This window comes from Myzus persicae, unplaced genomic scaffold, assembly GCF_001856785.1.
Source record: "Myzus persicae strain clone G006 unplaced genomic scaffold, MPER_G0061.0, whole genome shotgun sequence".
NCBI classification, from domain to species: Eukaryota; Metazoa; Arthropoda; class Insecta; order Hemiptera; family Aphididae; genus Myzus; species Myzus persicae.
In genome coordinates, this window is record NW_019103950.1 from 7,958 (window position 1) to 28,969 (window position 21,012).

At 30.9% G+C, this 21,012-nt stretch overlaps 2 protein-coding genes and 1 long non-coding RNA gene across 4 annotated transcripts; 1 reads left to right on the forward strand and 2 right to left on the reverse strand.

Annotated features, from left to right (window-relative positions):
* Positions 1-1,385: 1,385 nt before the first annotated feature.
* LOC111036791 (ubiquitin-conjugating enzyme E2-17 kDa) lies at positions 1,386-6,441 on the reverse strand. The gene is made up of 6 exons (XM_022318978.1): positions 6,097-6,441; positions 4,412-4,475; positions 3,199-3,230; positions 2,980-3,057; positions 2,813-2,918; positions 1,386-2,746 (listed from the first exon to the last, which is right to left on the reverse strand). The coding sequence occupies exons 1-6, from the start codon at positions 6,118-6,120 to the stop codon at positions 2,607-2,609; spliced, it is 444 nt and encodes a 147-aa protein (XP_022174670.1). The 5' UTR covers positions 6,121-6,441; the 3' UTR covers positions 1,386-2,606.
* A 141-nt stretch (positions 6,442-6,582) lies between these two features.
* On the forward strand, positions 6,583-14,596 carry LOC111036793. Of its 2 annotated transcripts, none has more exons than XR_002604801.1 (4): positions 6,583-7,157; positions 7,261-7,720; positions 13,963-14,368; positions 14,480-14,596. It is a non-coding gene; the product is annotated as an uncharacterized LOC111036793 (long non-coding RNA). The 2 variants fall into 2 exon arrangements; XR_002604802.1 differs by lacking the exon at positions 14,480-14,596 and adding an exon at positions 14,452-14,466.
* LOC111036790 (nuclear transcription factor Y subunit B-4) lies at positions 12,193-14,364 on the reverse strand. The gene is made up of 5 exons (XM_022318977.1): positions 13,996-14,364; positions 12,910-13,085; positions 12,637-12,834; positions 12,515-12,569; positions 12,193-12,429 (listed from the first exon to the last, which is right to left on the reverse strand). The coding sequence occupies exons 1-5, from the start codon at positions 14,066-14,068 to the stop codon at positions 12,332-12,334; spliced, it is 600 nt and encodes a 199-aa protein (XP_022174669.1). The 5' UTR covers positions 14,069-14,364; the 3' UTR covers positions 12,193-12,331.
* Positions 14,597-21,012: the final 6,416 nt, after the last annotated feature.

A 21,012-nucleotide genomic window follows, 5' to 3' on the forward strand; every position in this document is an offset into this window, starting at 1 on the left:
CAAGTTCATTATATTTTTCACTGGTGAGGCTCCTTCTCGAATCCGGTGTGGTTGTTTGGCGCCCTTTCTAATTTCGTCTAGAGCGCATTCGTTATTTTAAATAACATAAATAATTGTTAGCATATTATGCTGCTTTCATAATATACTCAACTTTCGGATTGCACAAAACGACTACTCCAAAATCCATGTCGTCTCCACGTCACCTTGAAGCTGACCAAAGATTCATTTCTTAGCTTTTAAATGGGTACCTGGAACCTGGATGCTAAAAACCCTCTCTCTTGAAAGAGTCTGCTTTTGGGTTCGCATGCCCTACTCAACTACCCCCTCTCGGAACATTTATCTCCTGATTGATTATGTAGTACAAGGTAGAGATTGTAAAAATAATTTAAATAACAAAACGCGAATATACTTTAACGAGTATTATGTGTTAATTTTTAAATACTCTTGATATTTTTATCTCTTATACTCATATTTAGTCCACCGTTAAAAGCCAATTTCTTGTATGAACAAAATTTAGAATCACTGTACCTACTCCAAAATTAGTATGGATTGAACATCATCTGAAATATTTTAAGGTACTTTTTTGATACTTAACTAAACTGGTCTCATTGTCTATACATCAGTAAAAAAAGCTATAATGTTAATGATTGTATTATTATTTTGTTCTACTAAATTAATGTATCTTACTTGTATGGTGTTGGTATTATCACCTACTTATTCTGCCTCTAAGGTAATGATTGTATATTTCATGTTAAAATAAAAACAGTATTAGTCAAGAAAAGGTGAAGCTAAAAGGTAGTTGAATACCAATGAATGTACCCCCGATGAATATGATAAGCGTTACAAATATGTCAAAACTCAAAACAATCATTACAAGACACAATTAGAACATTAAGTTATTTCAAATTATAAAAATCACTTAATTTGTAAATATGATTGAGTATTGACTAGTGACCAAACAACATTTCAGAATTGTAGTATCAAAATAATTAAGCTGTATAAAATGTTTAATCGCTTATACTTTGTGATATTTGTCATGTAAAAACTAACTGACTCACTTTTGGTCAGAAATAAGTATTGACCCTTAAAATTTACTTCTAATAGACAATTTAAAAAAATGTATAAAAGTATATACATTTATCTAAATTAATTAATATAAATATATATCTATTTTTATATGTATACACACAAAATATAAGTATAATTGTTAATAAAATACCCAATTCAATCATTTATAAAATCTCAGTAACACTAAAATTAAATGTTATTTATGCTATTTATAAGAGTATAGAAATGGTAAATTTGAACATACAAAATTTATTAAAATATAAGTTGGTACATTACCTACTTTTTATCACATACAAATGACACAATACTTGAAAAGGTATGGGAAAACTTCTTTTCAATTTATTGACTGAGTAAACATAGTACAATAAGGAATACCACCTAAATAATTTCTTGTAACATATTCTGCATTGTGCATTACATCACTGCAAATTGAATACTGAGTTTTCAAAATTCATAACAAACAACTTAACAAAATAGGATGTTTCATTCAGTACAAAAAAAAAAAAAATTATAATAATAATAGTTAATTGAAATAATTAATAATAATTCAGTTGAATTAAATCAATTTTTAAACCATTTAAGACTTATTGTTTATTTAATAAAACATAATTTTATTTGTTGTTTAGCATGTTAAAAGTATTAAAATATTCAATATTGTTTTGGCTAAATGTATTGTCGAAAAATTGTTGCAAATCAGTTTTATATTAAACTGATTTAAGTTTGAAATTTGAATAACAGACCCATTGTTTGCAACTAGATGTACCATCTATAATTATCACAGCAATGGTAACAGTTTAGAATATCTGTGGTAAATTAAGAATGTTTAACATTTTAGGCTATTAAAATAACATTATACAAATTATAATCTATGAGCACTAATAACTGAATGTTGCAAGTGAAATGAAACCGTTCTTACTAAATAAAAAAAAGAAATTATCATTTTATCTCAGAGTTTAGTATGCAATTTTATGATGGTGATTAATATAATATTGGTCAATTAACCAAGGTATTTTAATTTGCATACAAACAAAAAATATTAAATTTGAAATAAGTAGATTATTAACTATTAAAAAATGAGTTAAAAATATAATAAAATAAATAATAATGAAAAACTATATATATTATAATTATTTAAGGGTAGGTAAAAAGGCAGTTATCAATCGCCACCAGCACATGAATATATTACACTTTTATCCCAAAAAAAAATAATATGCATTATTATTAAAGTTAACTACTAAATAAACACCATGTTATTTTAAATTTGTTCTCTATATTATGAGACACTTACACATTCAATATTTAACTTTTTGACAAAGTGATAAGTAAAAAAAAAAAGTATATGTTTAGGCATTATAAATAAAATGTTTTCCAAATCATACTAAAAAGTATTTTTCCATAAGGTGGCCATAATTTTTATTTTACCAGATGAGTTGGAGATTGAAAGTGTATTTATTGATCTTTTTGAAGTTGTACAGGGCGAAAAAAAAAGAATGTTTATCTGATGACGGGCGGACAGGCAACATATTTTGAAACAACCATCACATTGCATACTTGCGGGTCCATTCCCTGGCTAATTCGTTGTACTTTTCTCTGTCTGTTTTATATATCCTAGCAATCTCAGGAACAAGCGGATCATCTGGATTTGGATCACATAACAACGAGCAAATTGACAACAAAACTAGAATAAAATAATTTTAGTTAATAACACGATAGTAGTAATAATTATTAATATAATAGTTTTTACCTTTTGATATGGTCAATGCTGGTGACCATTGAGACCGTAGAATATCAAGACAAATGCTACCATTACTGTTAATGTTCGGATGATAAATTCTAGTAGTGAATGCAACCTAAATATTGAATGAAAAAGTTAATAATAGTTCATATTTATGAATTAAATACTACACTAACCTTTGGAGGTTTGAATGGATAATCCGTAGGAAAATGGATAGTTAAGAAAAACACGCCACCTTGGTATGGGCTATCCGGCTAAAACAAAAAAAATTATTTAAATGTTGATATGTAAGATTGAACTAAAAATAAAATAAAAAATACTTCTTAATATTCTACCAAAAACTACAAATGTAAGTATATTATTTTTAATCATAAAAAAAATGTGTAATAACTTACTGGTCCCATAATTGTTGCTTGCCAATGAAATACTGAAATCAAAAAAGACATTATTTCAATACATTTTGAAACCAGATGGTACATGTAAATAGTATAGGTTCATACATTTGAGTGTAATTATTATTATTATTTTCGTTAATTTAATTTGTATTTAACACACCAGGAAATAATATGTTCACATTCCCTACATCACTTATTCAAATCTGACCATTAGTAATCATATCAGATATAATATAAAATACAATTATATTTAAATATCATATTATCTAACTATATTGTGTATATAGACACAATACATAGGCATTATGGTTACAGTTTATAATGTAATTGTTTACAAGTTCTAAATAAATAGATGAATAAAAACAAATACAACAATATTTTGTCATGGAATAAACTAGTGGCTTCGGTTGATTAAAAGCCTCTACAATTTATTTAGTGACATGGGCGACTGATGCACACCATCGTCTGGTAGTCTATTTGATATTCTTTTTAACTGTTTTCAGTAAGTTCGTTAACATTTTACAGCAAAATATTTTTGTTTATTATACAAGCAAAATACATGGAAAAGCATCATTCTAATTAGCTTCAAGAGAAAAATGTAGGGTTCTTTAAATAACTTAGAAATAGTGATAATAAAGAAGTCATAATACTGAATTCCAAAAATTTTCTCAAATACTTTAAGTAGAAGACGAATGGTTAGGGGCCATTTATGGAGAGTAGATGGACATATCATAAAACTGGTACTAATGGAAAAGATGAGAGAAAAAACACCAGCAGGTACATACAGTATGAGGGAAGGATCAATCATAAAAGATCTGGCAAAGCTGCAGAACGGAGCTCATGAGGTTTTGGCAAGATAGAGAAGAATGAAAGAATTTTGTGATGGCAGCGTTGGACCTTGAAGGTGTATATGATGATGATGATAATATTGTTCTTTAAATTGTACAAAAATAAAACTACCCGCTTAATATAAAATAATTTTCAAGTAAGAGTTAAAATGTTAATTAATATCATATAAAACACATTTTAAAATCAATAAGTGTATAGATAACTTTATACTTTTGATGAATTACACATGCCAAGGGATATTTTTTAATTTTTCATACAATACATAAACAATAAAATATTGTACGCAGTTTGGTTGAGGACGAGGGACATATATTATTAAATTCAATAAAATTACCACAATGTTTAAATTAAAAAGTTTACTTACAATCATCTCCAACGGGTCCAGCGGAGCATTGTGCTGGTGGGTCTCTGCCTAAGTCTTGAAGTTCCTGAAAACAATTTTTATAATTAATATAACTGTTATAGGTACTTATAATATGAAATATAATAATATAATATTGATGACACGAAAATTAAATGTTAAAAGAATATAAGTATTGTTATAAACTAAGACAATAAAAATATTTTTTTACAAATAGGTATGAAAAATTATAGAGCACTTTAGAAATTGGAAAATATTTAGGCAATACTCACTTCAGTTAATAAACATTACAAATAGGAAATTCTTACTCATGACAAAGAAATAATAGTACCTAATAATAAAAGTAATTTTATTTAGCATTTAAAATTGAATGATATGTAAAATCTGTTTTGATATAATTAACAATAACGGTTAGTGGCAATTACTTATTTTTATGTCATTAAGATATTGTTAATAAATAGTACTTAATTGTAAAATAAATAATGAAATAATAATACATAAGTTTATGTGTCTAATTAAATTGTAAAAGTGCATATCATGTATAAATTAAAATGGTATGGATAGTTTATAGTATACTTATGTTCCCTAAAATTAGGTACCTTATCAATTCAGAGACAAACATTTTATTCAACGAATCAATATAGAACATAATAATGTACTTAATCTTATAAGCTTATATGATTTTTGGAATCAAAAAAGTATATACCAATGGAAGAGATTAAAGTCATAAGCTAATCGGCCCTATAACCTTATTAGGCATTTTTAATTCTTAAATTTAATAGTTTAGAGGTTATTGAAATATATATAATTAAAGCAAAGGTAGTAAGGTTTCATTTAGTTTTAGTGTGAATGAAAGTATGAAAATATGTTTAATACCAAGTAATAGCTTTGTGAGAAACCCGGTGACCAGTAAAAGTAATTTACTAGAATATAACTAAGAGCAATCAGACCTGTAAGATATTACACAAATAGGTTTTTTTTATTAATCCTCAAGATAAAATCTAATAGAAATGATTAGGATTAAGCTCAAGAGAACGAAGAACATAAACATTTTATTAATTGGTTACTATTTAAGACAAACAATGGTATTGTAGCAATAGGTAGTGTCACATAATGCATTGGATTGCGTTCTATTTTTTGCTTTGTTAAATATGATTAAACAATACAACTGGTGTTCTACGCAATTCCAATGTGGAGTAGGTATTTTATATACTGAATAGTGAGAGATGTCAGGAATGTATTACTACAACTGTTGTTTGTCGATATCAGACCTTGAGATAAAAAAAGACAATTATATTAAGTGAATTGTATAGCGTAGAGCCGTAGACTAAGCAAGGTACTCTCAGGCACCTCCGACACCGAGTTATCGGTAAAGTAGAGCCACCGAGTGATATCGTGCAACCTAACGTAGAGCCACCGATCGTCGTTCGACGACCGGCCGGACCTTATGTTCGCGACCCGCGGTCCAGAAGAACTTACATCCGGGGAACGAGGGCGACGCCACATACGTCTCGAGTGCGCAAACCTCTCGGGAACGACGGGAAAGGACACCGCGGCCATCGCCGAGCACACGCCACCGCGATCGCAAACCACGCTGATCGGGGGTGGGGGGGATGACGGAAAACGAAAAAAAAATGTATGGGTGACAATGAACAACGGTACAAATGGGACGCGCTTCAACCGCTCACCTTATTGATACGTTTCAACGCCATTTTGCGACGATTCTGTGATTGATGGTGCTGTCGCTGTCGATGCTCTTGTCGTCGTGTTTAGGAGTGTGCGTCGACGACCGCGAACCGTGTGTGTCTCGTGTACGTGAAACGCGTTACGCCCGAACCACCGTGTGCCGTGAAAACGCGTACGCGCGAGACAACCGACGACCGTAATAATATTAACGTCGCGGTATCTGTGCCGTGTGTATATTTACCGCCGCCGCCGTCGTCGTCGTCGTCGTTGTGTAGAGCTGGTGAGATTCGGTTCCACCAGCAGCGACGCGCACACGAATTGTTCTACGCGTGTGTGTGACGTGTGTGTGAGTGTGTGCGTCAGTGTGTCCGCTTATTGCACCACTACCGTGGACGCGCGCCGCGTGCGTGCGTGCGTGCGGGTTATCAGAAAAGGATGGCTGTGCGGGGTCGTGTGGTTCGGGAACAGAGTACGGTATACAAGATGGCTGCCGACGGCCCGAAACGCTTAGGCGCACGCACGCGGCGTGCCGCGCGCGGCAGGCGCCCCGGACGCGGTCGACGTTCCCCACCGTCATCTTGCCCGAACTCGTTCACTTGTGGCGGGGACCGAGTTGCTCCGTTGTTTCGGTATTTCCACGATAACAACTACGTACTGCTGCAGCAGCAGCTGCTGCTGCCGGTGACGTATTCGCTTTTTCGGACGACTGTCGTGACCCCCCGCCGCCACCGTGGGTTAACCAGCTGTGCGGTCACGTGCCCGTGTGGTGTGTGCGGCCGCGACGAGTTTGACGGGTGAGTGGGTGATGCGGCAGCAGGCTCCACAAGCGAATTCCTATATTTGGTCATGATGTACCACCGTTTCTCTTATCACGTGGTGGTTGTTTCGGATAATGTTCACAGATCTGATTTGCAACTATTTTTTTACGCATAGGTATATATTTTAAAAGCAGTTGTATAATTTGATCTGTGCCAAACGTTATCACAACCACCGCGACGTAGCGAGCTTAGCGAAGGAAGTTGTCAAATTGATTCCCAGCTTTGAAGAATTTGGAACTTTAACGGTATTACTGTTTTTATACTTATATTGTTAAGATTTCCATGTAATTACTTAACTTTGAACTAATAACAGTTAATTCAAATTTTAAAATGATGATTTTATTACAGTCGAACAAGATCAAAATTACACAATATGATCTGTAAATTGGCTGACACGTATTTAGATGAAGTAACCAGTTATATCGCTGGATTGCAGTAAAAAAAAAAAAAATTGTGTGTCATTAATTATTGGTTGACTGTTCAAGTCAACGTTTTAAACCAATTACAGAAAAAGATTGAAATTATTATCTATTAAAACCGAGTCAAGATATAGAGAAGTGTGCCAAGAAACAAAAGAATGTTCAGATCACATTACACTGTTTATATTACCCAATATTAAACCAAAAATGTTTAATGAAATAAAACAAAAAAAAATATAAAAAACCTAATATTTTCAGAGAATTCAATTATCAGTTATCACTGTAAAAGTCAACAATATGATTCAACACATATCGGGATCAAATAATACATTGGGCCATATTTAAATACTTGTTTCCATCATGCTGTGGAATCGACAGAAAATTTAATGGTAATTCTATGAGGAAACAATTTTCAAAAACAAATCATTTAATTTAGGATAAAATAACAAAATATTTTAAACATTGATCTTATAAATTATACTTTCATAGTGATATTCTTTATATTACGTACAAATTTATTTAAACTACATATGTTTTATAATATGTGGTAATCAGTGGCGCAACTAGAGTTAAAATCTTGGAGGTGCTACAATAGCTACAATTATGAATCGCTTACATAGGCCCCTAATATTCATATTACCAATATTTAGATTATATTGTTATTCACAATGCTATTTTTAGAAAAAAAAATTTAACACATTTTATTTTTTTTTTTAAATAAAGTATTAAACATAATTTCCTATCGATAAAATCAAATGTGTTCAATATTTCTTCTGGAACAATGTCATCAGCTAAGTCAAGTAATGGTCTCCAAATGGAAATTTATTAAAATATTTGGTTGAGTTATTTTTTGTTTTGACCCTAAAAACTTATATTTTTAAATAGTTTACTTTAAAATATCATAATCGTAGGATGAATTGAATATAGAAGCTAACTAATACCTGTATGGTTCATGTTCAATATTACATATGTTTTCACACATTTGTACAGATTTTTAGTTTTAACCATCATTGTGAAAATGCTTTAGCTGTTCTCATATTTTTAAATGACTCAATGACACTATTAAATGTTGATAATAATTTTGGCCTTCCCTAATGTAGCCGTTGTGAATTGTAGTATTGTTTTGAGTATGTTCTTAACTCCTAATAAATCTCTTCAGACAATTACTAAGATTATAAATTTACATTTTGTAATTTATGATTATAATTCAATGATAATATAATAAATAAGAATGCAAAATAAGAAAAAGAAAATAATAATTAATTTTTGAAAATAAAATTTCATTGTTTAAACTATAGATATTTGAAATTACAATGACATGGAACATGATGGGATACTTAATTTAGGGCATTTGGGCACCCCCGTAGTTGTGCCGCTGGTGCTAATGTAAAATGTAAATAAACCAAAGTCATGCCACAATGTCATATCTAATACAATTGAATTAATCATTTAATTGCAATTTATTGTAGTATATAATAAACTTATTATAAAGACTGGGATTTCGATGCACTTGACGCATTGTTTTTCAGAGTTGGCTGATGTGTTGCTCGTCTTACTAAATATATGTTTCAAATGTTTATGAATCAGAATAAGAAGTTCTTATTTTGAATTTTAAGGTCATTTATAGAGCCGTTCAGTTTTTTATAGCATTAATTACCTACACCCCAATAAGATTTTATAAATTACTTGGAATTTATTTAGGGTTTTAAAAAAATTCCCGGCGACCTATTCAATATAATATAAGTACAATGGGTGAATTATTGTAAAACGATTATGTCGTATGAAAAATGTGCAATAACAATTATTTATGTTCCTTATAATGGCAGCACTGTAAACGCATTTTGCTGCACAGATTTCCCTATTCTGATGTAAACATCCCGCTTTAATTTAAAATACAATCGTACGCCATGGCCATTTCACTCTGTGACTATGCTTTGGATGGTTATGTTTTCTAGTGGTTGTTCCTAAACCATGAAAGGCGATAATAAGTAAATTTAAAATTCTCCCTACCAATTTAAATGTATTATTCACCTTCAGTAAACTTTACATTGATGATAAATACCTACACAATATTGTATATCGTGTTTATTCAGGATTATACATTAAAGGACATAACGTCATGATAAAGCGGTTACTGTGACATGTTTAGTAGAGATATTTAGTCTCAAGAACTAAGGTCATTTTTGAGAGGGTGTTTTACTGATCGGTCGCTGAAGAAAATCACTTCTTTTACCCATAGTTATAGTGTTTATTTAACACAATTATATCATACAAATTATAAATAGATTAACAACCAGTTTATACTTTCTATAGGTAGTTATAGCCTATTGGTATTCCAATACTATACTATACAATATACATGAATGCTATTCAGTGTTGGGTAAAAAAAAATTAATGTTCGTCAATAGAAATGATAAAAGTTGTTGAAAAAACAAAATGTACTACAACGAGAATTTTCGTGCAAAATCAGCTATCAACAATATCGATTTTGGTTTTTGGTGTAACTCTAAACGGTTTACAAATGTAATACAAGATTCCTCATAACTAATGCATAATGTACAAACTAAAAATGTCGACAATTATAAAACAAATTTGTTAATACCTAAGCATTTAAAATTAATCAAAATCACAACAATTTGCAAATTATTTTGTAGTTTACACTATTTAATATAATTTATCTTTATAGGTGAAAGGATTGAAAAATTATAACAAAGATTTTCATAAGTAGTTCATAATACACCTAACCAAAATCTAAGAAAGGTTTTTTTTCATAGATATTTAAAGATTTGGACGAAATTCAATATTTAAACAAAGAATAACAATTTTAGTTAGTATTTGTTATTATATAAAAACAATAATGCTACTTTTTTGTAGTATTAACATTAGAAGAGAGATTCATTTATTATTTATGTAACATTATTAATTTAATTGTTAAAGACATGAGCGTAGATGTCAAACTTATTTATTTTTTGCTATTGACATTAAAACAATTAATTTAGAACCAGTTCATAGCTTTGACTCAATAAAAATGGATTGGACCATTTGGCCAATATGGATAATTTGATATTAGTTGGACCAAATCTATGAAATAACTATGTATTATTATTAGGGTCCGGAACTTAATAATAATAACTTTATTGCAACAATAACATCCTTACATATTAATTAAAACAAAATAATAAAATATAGGTGGGTACATATACATAAAATGTAACTTTATAAATGTAGGAAATTAGACATTATTGCAACACTTCCAAAAAGCAGAGATTGTGTTTAAAGATCTTTATAAAATATTCACCAAAATTTTAATTTAAGCTATGTAAATACTTCCAAACAATAAATGTGTTACACTGAACGTTTAAAGTGTGTATAATGTGTGTAATATTAAAATAAAAAATGTCTGCGACTGTCTGATAATAAAGTTTTGTAAGTTGAAAAACTTTTTTAGACTTCTACAGATGTGATTGGAGCTAAGCCACAATGTTGTAAAACGTCAATCACACTGATGCGTTATTGTATGTTTTATGTGTATCAGTAAAATTAAAGGAGCTCATTACGGAAACGGTACTTCAAAATAACACACGTGTGCACATAGCCTCAAATAGTATTTACCTAAAGCTTATTAAATTATCGTAGAGTGCGACAATAAACTAAGATAATGAACGGCGATAATCAACAAGCTGATGGAAACTGAATGTGTGAAAATAAAGTATAACTTTCAACAAAAATAATACAAATATTTGTAAAAATTAATATAAAAATGAGTAAAATGCCACAAAAATAATAAAAAATAACATTAAATCATAAAATTCCCTTAAAATGCAAAATCAAAATTGTATCATTAAATTCTATACTCAACGAACCAAATTTCTCTTAAGATGAGCCTCGAATGTAAGCATTAAAAAAAAGATGCAAATGCATCATGTTTCGGGCCATAATTATTATTAATTACATTGTCACTGTAACCTAAGAATTTAAATAAAACATCATATTTAAAAGTCATGTTCGCTGCTAATATTAATTTTTACCAAGTTTTTTAAAATAGAAAAATCTTAGAAATATGTACATTATTGTACAATTAAATAGATTTGTTCTTAAAATAATGTATTTTGGGATAAGGTGTTTTGCAGTTTAATAGTGACTCTATATTTCTTTAACATGTTTATTCAAGTATGGGACAAAATCTGCAGTATCAAATTTATAATACAACTATCATGAAAAATATTTATTTTGTACTAATGCATTTTAAAATTATATTATGATTAATTATTAACAAGGCTTCTTTGCTTTAAATTATTTCTACATGAATAGAAAGTATTTTAATTACCATTTTAGAATATTGTAATAGTAAAATATTGAACAAAAAATTATTTGAATGTTGTTTTGTAAATTTAAATGGAAGTTGAGTTATTGTAATAATTAATTACTATTATTATTTAATTTTAACCCAATGAACTTTTTGAGATATCAATAAAAAATAGTCACACTACAAATTCTATATACAATTATATTATACTATTTAGGGCAGTGTTTCCAACCAGTTCAAAGGTGGTTTGCGGTATCATAGATTTTTTCTTCAATTTTTATTACAAATTATTTATTATTTTTTTTTAAATAGCAAAAAACATTACGACTTATTTAGGAACATGATAGAAATTCTTGTAGATGACAAAAAAAGAAAAAAAAAGGTCTTCCTAGTTTTTGTAAAATTGAGGTGGTCTGGGACCTATAAAATATTGTCAAAGTGGTCCGTGGTGGTAAAAATGTTAGGAAACACTGATTTAAGGATTCTTATAGTACCTATAATGAATTTGCCTAAATGTGTTAATAGATTTTCCAGTAAGAAATATAAAAAAAAAAATCGAAGTGTAGATCAATTTATATAGTATATAAAATATCCTTTACAGATTATATCTTAAAGCTACAATAGTGCAATAACTTTTTTTTTGAACATGTATAGTTACAGTCTAATGACAAAGTAATAAAAAGAATTAAATTAACTATACTATGTGGAATTGTTGAATTGGATCTTGGTAGTAAATGACAGATTCACTTTGACTGTTTTGTCCAAATATTTTTGTATAACTTGTGTCATTGGCTATGTACATAAGCAAAACAATAAATTATTAAAAATTAATATTTTATAGAACAAAATTAAGCCAGGGGGAATTAAAAAAACTTACAAAACACGTCATCCGACAGTTCTTCAATTCCAATTGATTTGTCTCCTTTTGTAGCCTTTAAACATTTCAATATCATGTATTAATGAATATTATTTTTTAACAGGGAAAAAATATAATATTACCTCTCTATATTTTTGCAAATACAGTTTCAATGGTTCTACATAATTGTCAAAACCTAAATTAGACATTGCATAAAGAATATCTTCTCCATTAATAGTTTTACGTTTTTCTTGGAAACATCTGTCACTAGCTTCACTGGTTATAAAACTTATAAATTCAGAAACACATTCTTGTACACATTCTCGAGCATCTTTTGCTATCTAATAATAGTAATTAATATTGTTAGGTACTTGTAAGTATGCAGTAGGTATAATATTGTTAATTTATAAACAAACCTTTCCACCCTCTGGTATGGATTTTTTCATGATTTTTGCAATATTAGCAATAGGAAGGAATCTATCTTGTTCTCTAAGTGGTTTGCCAAATTTAAGTTCATACACTTCTCCTTGATTTGATGAGTCGTCTGTATTGTCCAATGTGACCATTTCCACCCCATCTTGAGTATCTTGTCCTAAAAAAAAGCAGATAGAAAATTTCTAAATCTGAAATGGACAAGTAGAAATATAGTATATTGAAAAATATATATTACTGGGTATATTACTAACATTTTATCATAAGTTAAATTATTTTGAACAGTTTTCTATGCTTACTGGGAATAACAAACATAAGATGTAATTTAACATAAAATTACAACATATTTTTGATATTTATGTAACCTAGGTTTATTGAGTGTTCACAGAATGAATATATTATATTTTAGCATAGATGTCCAATTACAAAAATATAACAAATGTTTCAGTAAAAATTAAAATTATAAAGACACAGGTATGTTAATTGTTTCATTCAAAGACTGGCTAATGAAAATTATAGTTTTGATAATCTAACAAGCGGGGATTTAAAATAAAGTTGAATTACTGCTAGGTATAACTACTAACTTTTCTTCATAAATTATATTGATTCATTCAGTTTTTAATTTCATACTGAAATGTCGATACCTAATATATATTTTTATACATATCTTAGAATTGATTCTGAACTGTTAAGCTTAAATAGAAGAAAAAATTTTATAATTATTGAAAATATTCGGAGTCATCTGTATAGTGTAGTCAAGAGTACCTATTGTCATACGGCTTGGTATTTTATACAGGCAGTCAATAATTAACATGTAATTTTATGCATGTGAAAATTTAACGTTTAAACATTTTAATTTGCTATTTGATGGGATAAACTAACGCAAATACATGAATCGTACGAATACACATTGTATGCATTTATTATTTATATTCATAATATAATCGACACCACTCTATAGGAGTTAGAAATATAAAATAATAAACCTTTCCACAGGTAACCTAAATAATGTCTGATTATAATGTTGTAATTTGTAGGTAATGGACATATTTTTTATTTGGGATACTAACCTTGGGATAAGAAATTTTGATGGTCGTCGGTTAAAAATTCTTCGTTCAAATCATCGCTGTCGCTGCTGTTCATCGTTAGATCGAGGTAAGATCGGACGGCCACAGCGAAATTTACTCGTCGCTTAAAAAACCGAATAAATACCTAACTGCGATGTGCAGAGTTAGACGTATTCACACGAACTCAACAGCTACAACAACTCGACACGAATATCAAACTGGAGACGACCGCGGTGCACGGCGTAAATACCGAAGTCGTAAACACAAAATAATAACCAACAATCAGATATCGGGAGAGTTGTTGTTGTTATGTTCAAAGTTCAAGTCCCAGGACAGGAGTGCGGGACACGGTCGCACAGACAACAGAATGAGATAAGTACGTGGTTTTTTTTATTGAATTCTGATAACAGGAATAATAGTTATCGTAACGTCGTGTTCGTGTTGTATAATTGATAACAGTAAATTGTTGCAAATCACGTTTGAACAGGATGATGCAATGAAACGCCCGACTCACAAGTTACAACCCAAGAGTGAATTGAGTTTACCTCACGATTAAAGGAATCTCGAAAAAAATACCAAGGAAAAAGAACAAAAAAAAAAAAAAAAACGGAAAAAGAACAATTTTTAAAAATTAAAAAAAATACATACATTTGTAATTATTAATTATATTAATTATATTTATTTTTTATAAATTGCATTTATAATTAAAGTGTGTAATGTGATCACTTACTACGCACACGTATACACGGCCCAAATGCACATGGCAATTGTTTAGATTTTACTACTTAAAAACGGCGGATAACCAATCCCCGTAAGAAAAATGCATCTATATTTAATTTTTTTTTTTTTTTTTTATTTTTAAACAAGAGAATTGTACAATCTGTAAATTAAGGTTTACAATAAGCACAAGTGATATTAGAATAGAATAATATAGAAAAGATGAAAATAAGGTAATAAACAACGGGTTGATAATTACAATTATTTACAAAAATTCAGACAGGGGGCGTGAGAGAAGAGACCATCCATTGATGGGACTTCATGACATGTGTTGGTGGAGGTTAGTCTGAAAGTAAATCACGACACCACGTTCGTTTTAGTCGCCTTCTGGGGTCACCAGGAATAGTGGGGATAGATAGTTCTGAAATCAAGGGATTGCGGTGATTGCGAAGATTGGTGTGCATGCGTTTGTAGAAGGACTTGGCAACGTTTTTGACAGTTTGGATGGAAAGATCTTTATGGAGAGTATCATTAGAGACATAAAATGGGGCATTAGTTATTTTTCGAAGACATTTTGATTGAAAAGTTTGAATTTTATTAATATTGGAGGGTTTGGCAGCACCCCATAGTTGGATGCCATATGTCCATATTGGTTTGAGAAGTAATTTGTATAAGAGAAGTTTATTTTTAAGGTTTAGATGTTTTGAAGTTAATAGAAAGCGTAATTGACGAGTCCGATTATTTAGAGCAAGCCGTTTTGTGTGGATATGCGTTGCCCAGGTTAGCCGGCGGTCTAGATGAAGACCTAGGTAGCGAACGTTTTGGGCAGATGGAAGTGGAAGGTGATTAAGGTACACAGGAGGGCAAACAGCTTGCCGAAGCGTGAACGTACAGTGGACGGATTTGGTTTCATTGACTTTTATCCCCCAATCTTTATACCATATTGATAAGAGATTTAGGTGGTTTTGGATGTAGTTTGAGGCAGTTTCAGGGTTTGTGTGGAGAGCCAAGAGTGCCTTATCGTCGGCAAAGTCCCCAGTTATGGTATAGTCAGTAGTAGGTTGATCAGATGTGAATAGATTGAATAGTAATGGAGCTGCAACTGCTCCTTGGGGAACACCAGCACAGATCGGGAATATTTCGGATATAGCAGATCCTGAACGGACAGAGAAGTGTCTGTCTTTAAGGTAGGATTTAAACAGCAAATAGTAGTAGGGGGGGAGAAAAGTTTTAAGCTTAAGGAGGAGTCCCTCATGCCAGACGGTGTCAAAAGCTTGCGCCACGTCGAGGAATACACCTGTGCATATTAGCTTTTTTTCCAGAGCGTAGGAAATGTTATCAACTAGGCGATGGATCTGGTGAATGGTTGAGTGATTATGACGAAAACCAAATTGGTTGTTAGGCAGGTTGGATTCAATGACGGGTAGGATGCGCTTAAGGATAATTTTTTCAAAGATTTTTGAAAATAATGGAAGAAGGCTGATTGGCCTGTAAGATTTAGGAGAGTCTGGTGGTTTTCCTGGCTTGAGAATCATGATAATTACAGAGAACTTCCATAAGACTGGAAAATATGAGAGCCTCAGCATAGAATTATATATGTGCGTGAGCATTAGTAAAGCTTTTTTGGGTAACTTCATTGCTACTTCAGATGTAATTAGGTCATAACCTGGGGTTTTACGACGAGGAGATTGCTGTATTGCATGTTCAACTTCGCTCGGGCGAATATGTTTAGGTGGAAGGGTCATAGGTAGAGCGCAGAGTAGGGAGCGGTTTACTGTTTCGATTTGAATTGGGCATAAATTGTTGTGTGGTTGAAAGGTAGTGGCGAGGTGGCGGGAGAATATATTTGCTTTTTCCAGATCAGTGATGGCCCATGATCCATCAGCTTTTTTCAGAGGAGGTACATGAGGTCGGGAGCGGAGTATTTTTCTTGTGGTTTGCCACAGTGAATTATCGGCAGTAGATAGGGAAACAAGATTCCTCGTAAAGTTTTCTGATCTAATTGAGGCCAATGTTCGTTTTAGTTTATTCGAGAGGTTGTTAAATTTACGTTTATCAGAGGGGTATTTAGTTCTTTGCCAGATAGATCGGGCTTTTCGTTTTTCAGAAATTAGGACCCTAATATGTAAGGGTAAGTTCCTAGCGTGGTCTTTAGGAGGAAGTGGAGAGGAGGAAGACCAAGCTGAATCTTGTATTGATTTGATTAGATGGTTAACAGCGTCATCAATATCGACAGTGGATTTTAAACTAACTTTTAGGTTGATTTGGCTTTCAAGTAATGATTTGAATTTATCCCAGTTCATTTGGCCTTGGATAAGACTAGGTCTATCGGGTTTATAACGAGGAGCTGTATCAATTGTGAAGATGACAGAAGAATGGTCAGAACAAAGGTCATCTAAGTTGGTAACTGTGGTATATAGCCCGTTTGGAATTTTTGTTATGAAAATGTCGAGAATGTCCGGGCTTTTTCTGGGTGAAGAGGGCCAGTAGGTCGGAGAAGGAGGGGCGTGTATTTTATAGTTTTTGACGTAGGTTAGAGTTTTGAGGGTATTACCACGAGGATTATTTGTACGGCAGCCCCATTGTATGTGTTTTGCGTTAAAATCACCCCCTATAATAAATTTTTGTCCAAGTGTGTTGAAGAAGTCGTTAAGTTGGTTATGGGTAATAGTATGGCGAGGAGGAAGGTAAGCTGCATATATGTTAATAGGTATATATTTAATAGGTTTAACATTTAAAAATATTGAAGTATAAAAAATGTATTTCTTTTGAAAAATCTTGTTGTTTTTATTTCATAAAATTATGTGAAAACATAATAAAACATATCTTTTACTCTTCATCTTTGTATAGGTGGTAGTAATGTAGTATGATATTTGAATGTATTAAATACAATATAACTACTCGTGGTATAACAAAGAGTAATATAGGTACATTTTTATGGAGTATTGGAAATTCTTTGTGTAGATAGCATTGGGACCTTTTCATACTATCAAATGATTTATAAAATATTTTTTTATGGTTGTAAATTGTAATATTTTTTTTTGACTAATATATTAAAAAATGTGTGGATAATATGTTATCACTTTACACATTTATTATAAATGTATGTATTTTTTTATTTTCATAATCAATTGTTACCTTTTTCCACCAATTGGTGGCGATGGTGTGACCGTATTGAGTGCACAGTTGGTTTTTAAGGGGTTTCATGTAGGCATCTCTACACGAAATTAATAAAAACAAATATTAGGACTTATAGTATACCTTCAAATGCATAAAACAGTTTATTATTTCACAGTAGGACGAAGAAAACAAAACCTTAGTTAATATTGTGATATTATATTAATAGTATCTTATCGAGTGACTTTAAATTTAAAAAAGCTGGTGGAATAAAATAACAAAATAAATATGTTTAGTAATTTTTCAATACTGACTGAGAAGCTAGTGTGAGGCACGGATTTTGTAGTGCATAATAACTTAGAATTTCAATTTTATATTAGAATTGACAACTGTGATCTAATAACATTTTTTTTTGATAGCACTGAGAGAAACTGATATCAAATAATATATTATCATATTTTATAACTCTAATTGTGTAAAAATAATGAGGGAACAACTAAGTTCATATTAAAATTTTCAGCAGAAGCAATGATACTAAAATTTGTATTCAAACATTATTATTTTGTTATTATACTCTGACAATCTTTTCCCGGGGTTTCACCAGAATTACTCTCTTATTAAGTTTTTAATTACTGCATTCATACTATATATAGCAATAGATTATAGAAATTAAAGCCGACGGTTGGCAAGTCGAAAAGAGGACTAATTTAGACGTAAGTTCTTTCGCTTCTTTTATAGTAGTCAAATCATCATGATTTAATTCAAGTTCATAACTTTTTTTACATAAGAAAAATTCTCACAATTGTAATTTACAGCTTTTAGTCAGGTTCCACATAGCGTGATTATGGGTTCGGGTTGCAATGGAATTCGTGGAGCAAGAGTTTTAAACATTTGTGTACGATATGGTGATTTTAAACATATTTTTTTTTACTCAACTTATAAGTTTATTGATATCTTGAAAATTTGATCTTATTTATTCCGCAACTTTATGAATTGCATGCGCCACACAGGTAAAATTCACCATTTTTGAATACAGAGTGCAAATGGCTCTTCCTGCTTTCACCATATATGGGGCAGCATCAGGTACAAAAATGAGGACATTATCGTGTTTTATTCCTTCAGGATATAATGTAAACATGGCTTTATCGAACGCTTTTGCAATGGTTGAATGATTTGTTCTTTCCAAGACATCACAATATAACAAAAATATTTTTCCTGAATTTTCTGCTTCCAGGGTACAAATAATAATAATATTTACTACCACAACGGCCTTCAACATCTGTCGATTCATCTACACTAACTCAAATTTTTTTATCGTCTACATACAGTGTCTAATATTTCGTATTGTATTTAAATAGCATTTTTCAACATAATTTTTACGCAATGTAGACTCGTCTGGGATTTTAAATTTTATTTATTTTTCTAAAAAATGTCTAAAATTTGTGTTATTTAATTTAGCAAGTGGAATATTAGCTATTAATGATGTTTCACAAAGCTCTAAATTAAATGACGATTGATCACTATTATTTGTTAAATTAGATAATAGTACTTGATTATTTTGTTTCACTTCATTCAGTTTTGGTTGAATTCCACGAGCATGCTTATCTCCACTGATGTGTTGAATAATTGTAAATTTTTTTTCGGAGGCAACTGCAACGTTACAAACTTTACAAAAAAGCACCATACAGTCAGTAGAAAAAATATCGGCGCCAAACTCGCTCACAAAACTACGTAAACGGCTTCCTACTGTTGACTTAATTTTTGGCATTTTGTACAGTTAAGATCGGTAGAACCACATAGGTACGTGTCGAATTCACTACTAAAGCTACTATTGTATACCTAAATAGTTATGGGTTCGTTCGATATTACATCTTATCGGATAAATCGACAATATATATATATATATATATATTACTTTTTCAATATCAATGGACTGGAGTAGGTAATTGCCTATGGGTACTAATTGGGATTACCTTTACAACACATAATAAAAAAGCTTAAAATAAACAACAATTAGTTTAAATACACAAAATGAACGTAATATTTGTAATATTACGTAAAAATGACCTTAAAAATGTTATAAAATGCATTTAACACAAATAATGCAAAAAACTCCTAAAAATTACATATTTTAATTGTTATATTACGAAACAAATTTAGTTTTTGGTTAGAATTGTATAACACTTTGAGGAAAAAAATGCAAAAGTCACCAAAATCCTAGCTCTAATCATTACAATTGAATGGGACAGTCACATTTTTTTTTCATGTGGCACATAATATGCACTATTTGTACATTGCTTGGCCCCCATTATAGACAAAGAATCATAATTTTCAGGAAGCAAAATTTGATACGTATGGGGAGTCGTACCGACTCGTATCGGAGTTTAAGTCCGATACGGGTCGGTAATTATCGCTTGTATATTTGCACGTGTCACTTCTTGAACGCTCAAAATTGACCCGATATATGAATGTATCGATACACTCCAATTTCTTCCTTAAATTAATTATTTCTTCCCTAACCTTCCGTCATTTTATGGGATGTGTTAGTATGTTTTTTCTACGTTTGGTTTTTTTTCTGTAGCTTTTTCCATAATCATTTTTTCAGACTGGCGTAAAAAGAGTCGCCCGTTCCCTGACTCCTGAGTACTAAGTTTACTAATAATATTTTTCAGCATACGAGTATATTTCTTTGTAAATTCTTGTATTTTTCACGTATTTTCAATCAACGTTTATTTTTCTTAGTTATCAGTCTTTTATAACCGGCTTAAACATTAATTTATAAGTTTATAACTAGTCCATATTGTGGTCTCGAAAAATGTACCGTTAGAATTGTGTAGGTTTATTTTTCTGTTTTAATTTTTCCAACTCTACGCCACTCTGTGTATTCAATTTATAAATTCATTGATAGAGTGTGTATTCGTAAAAATCATTTGGAATTACGTTCTAAGGCAACCGTTTACTGTTTAGAAACCTAAACTTACTGATGCTCATATTATAATATAACAAGAAAAGATGAAAAAAATAAAAGTGCCACATGTTGCGCAGGACTTTGTCAGCGTGTTGGAGCGATAATGAAAAGAGCATGCCCTTAATTCAGATTGGTCATTCTGATTGGGTTATCACTTATCAGTCATTCACCCGTGCACAGTAATAAGTAATTACTAATAACCAAGGCTTTAGCTTTCC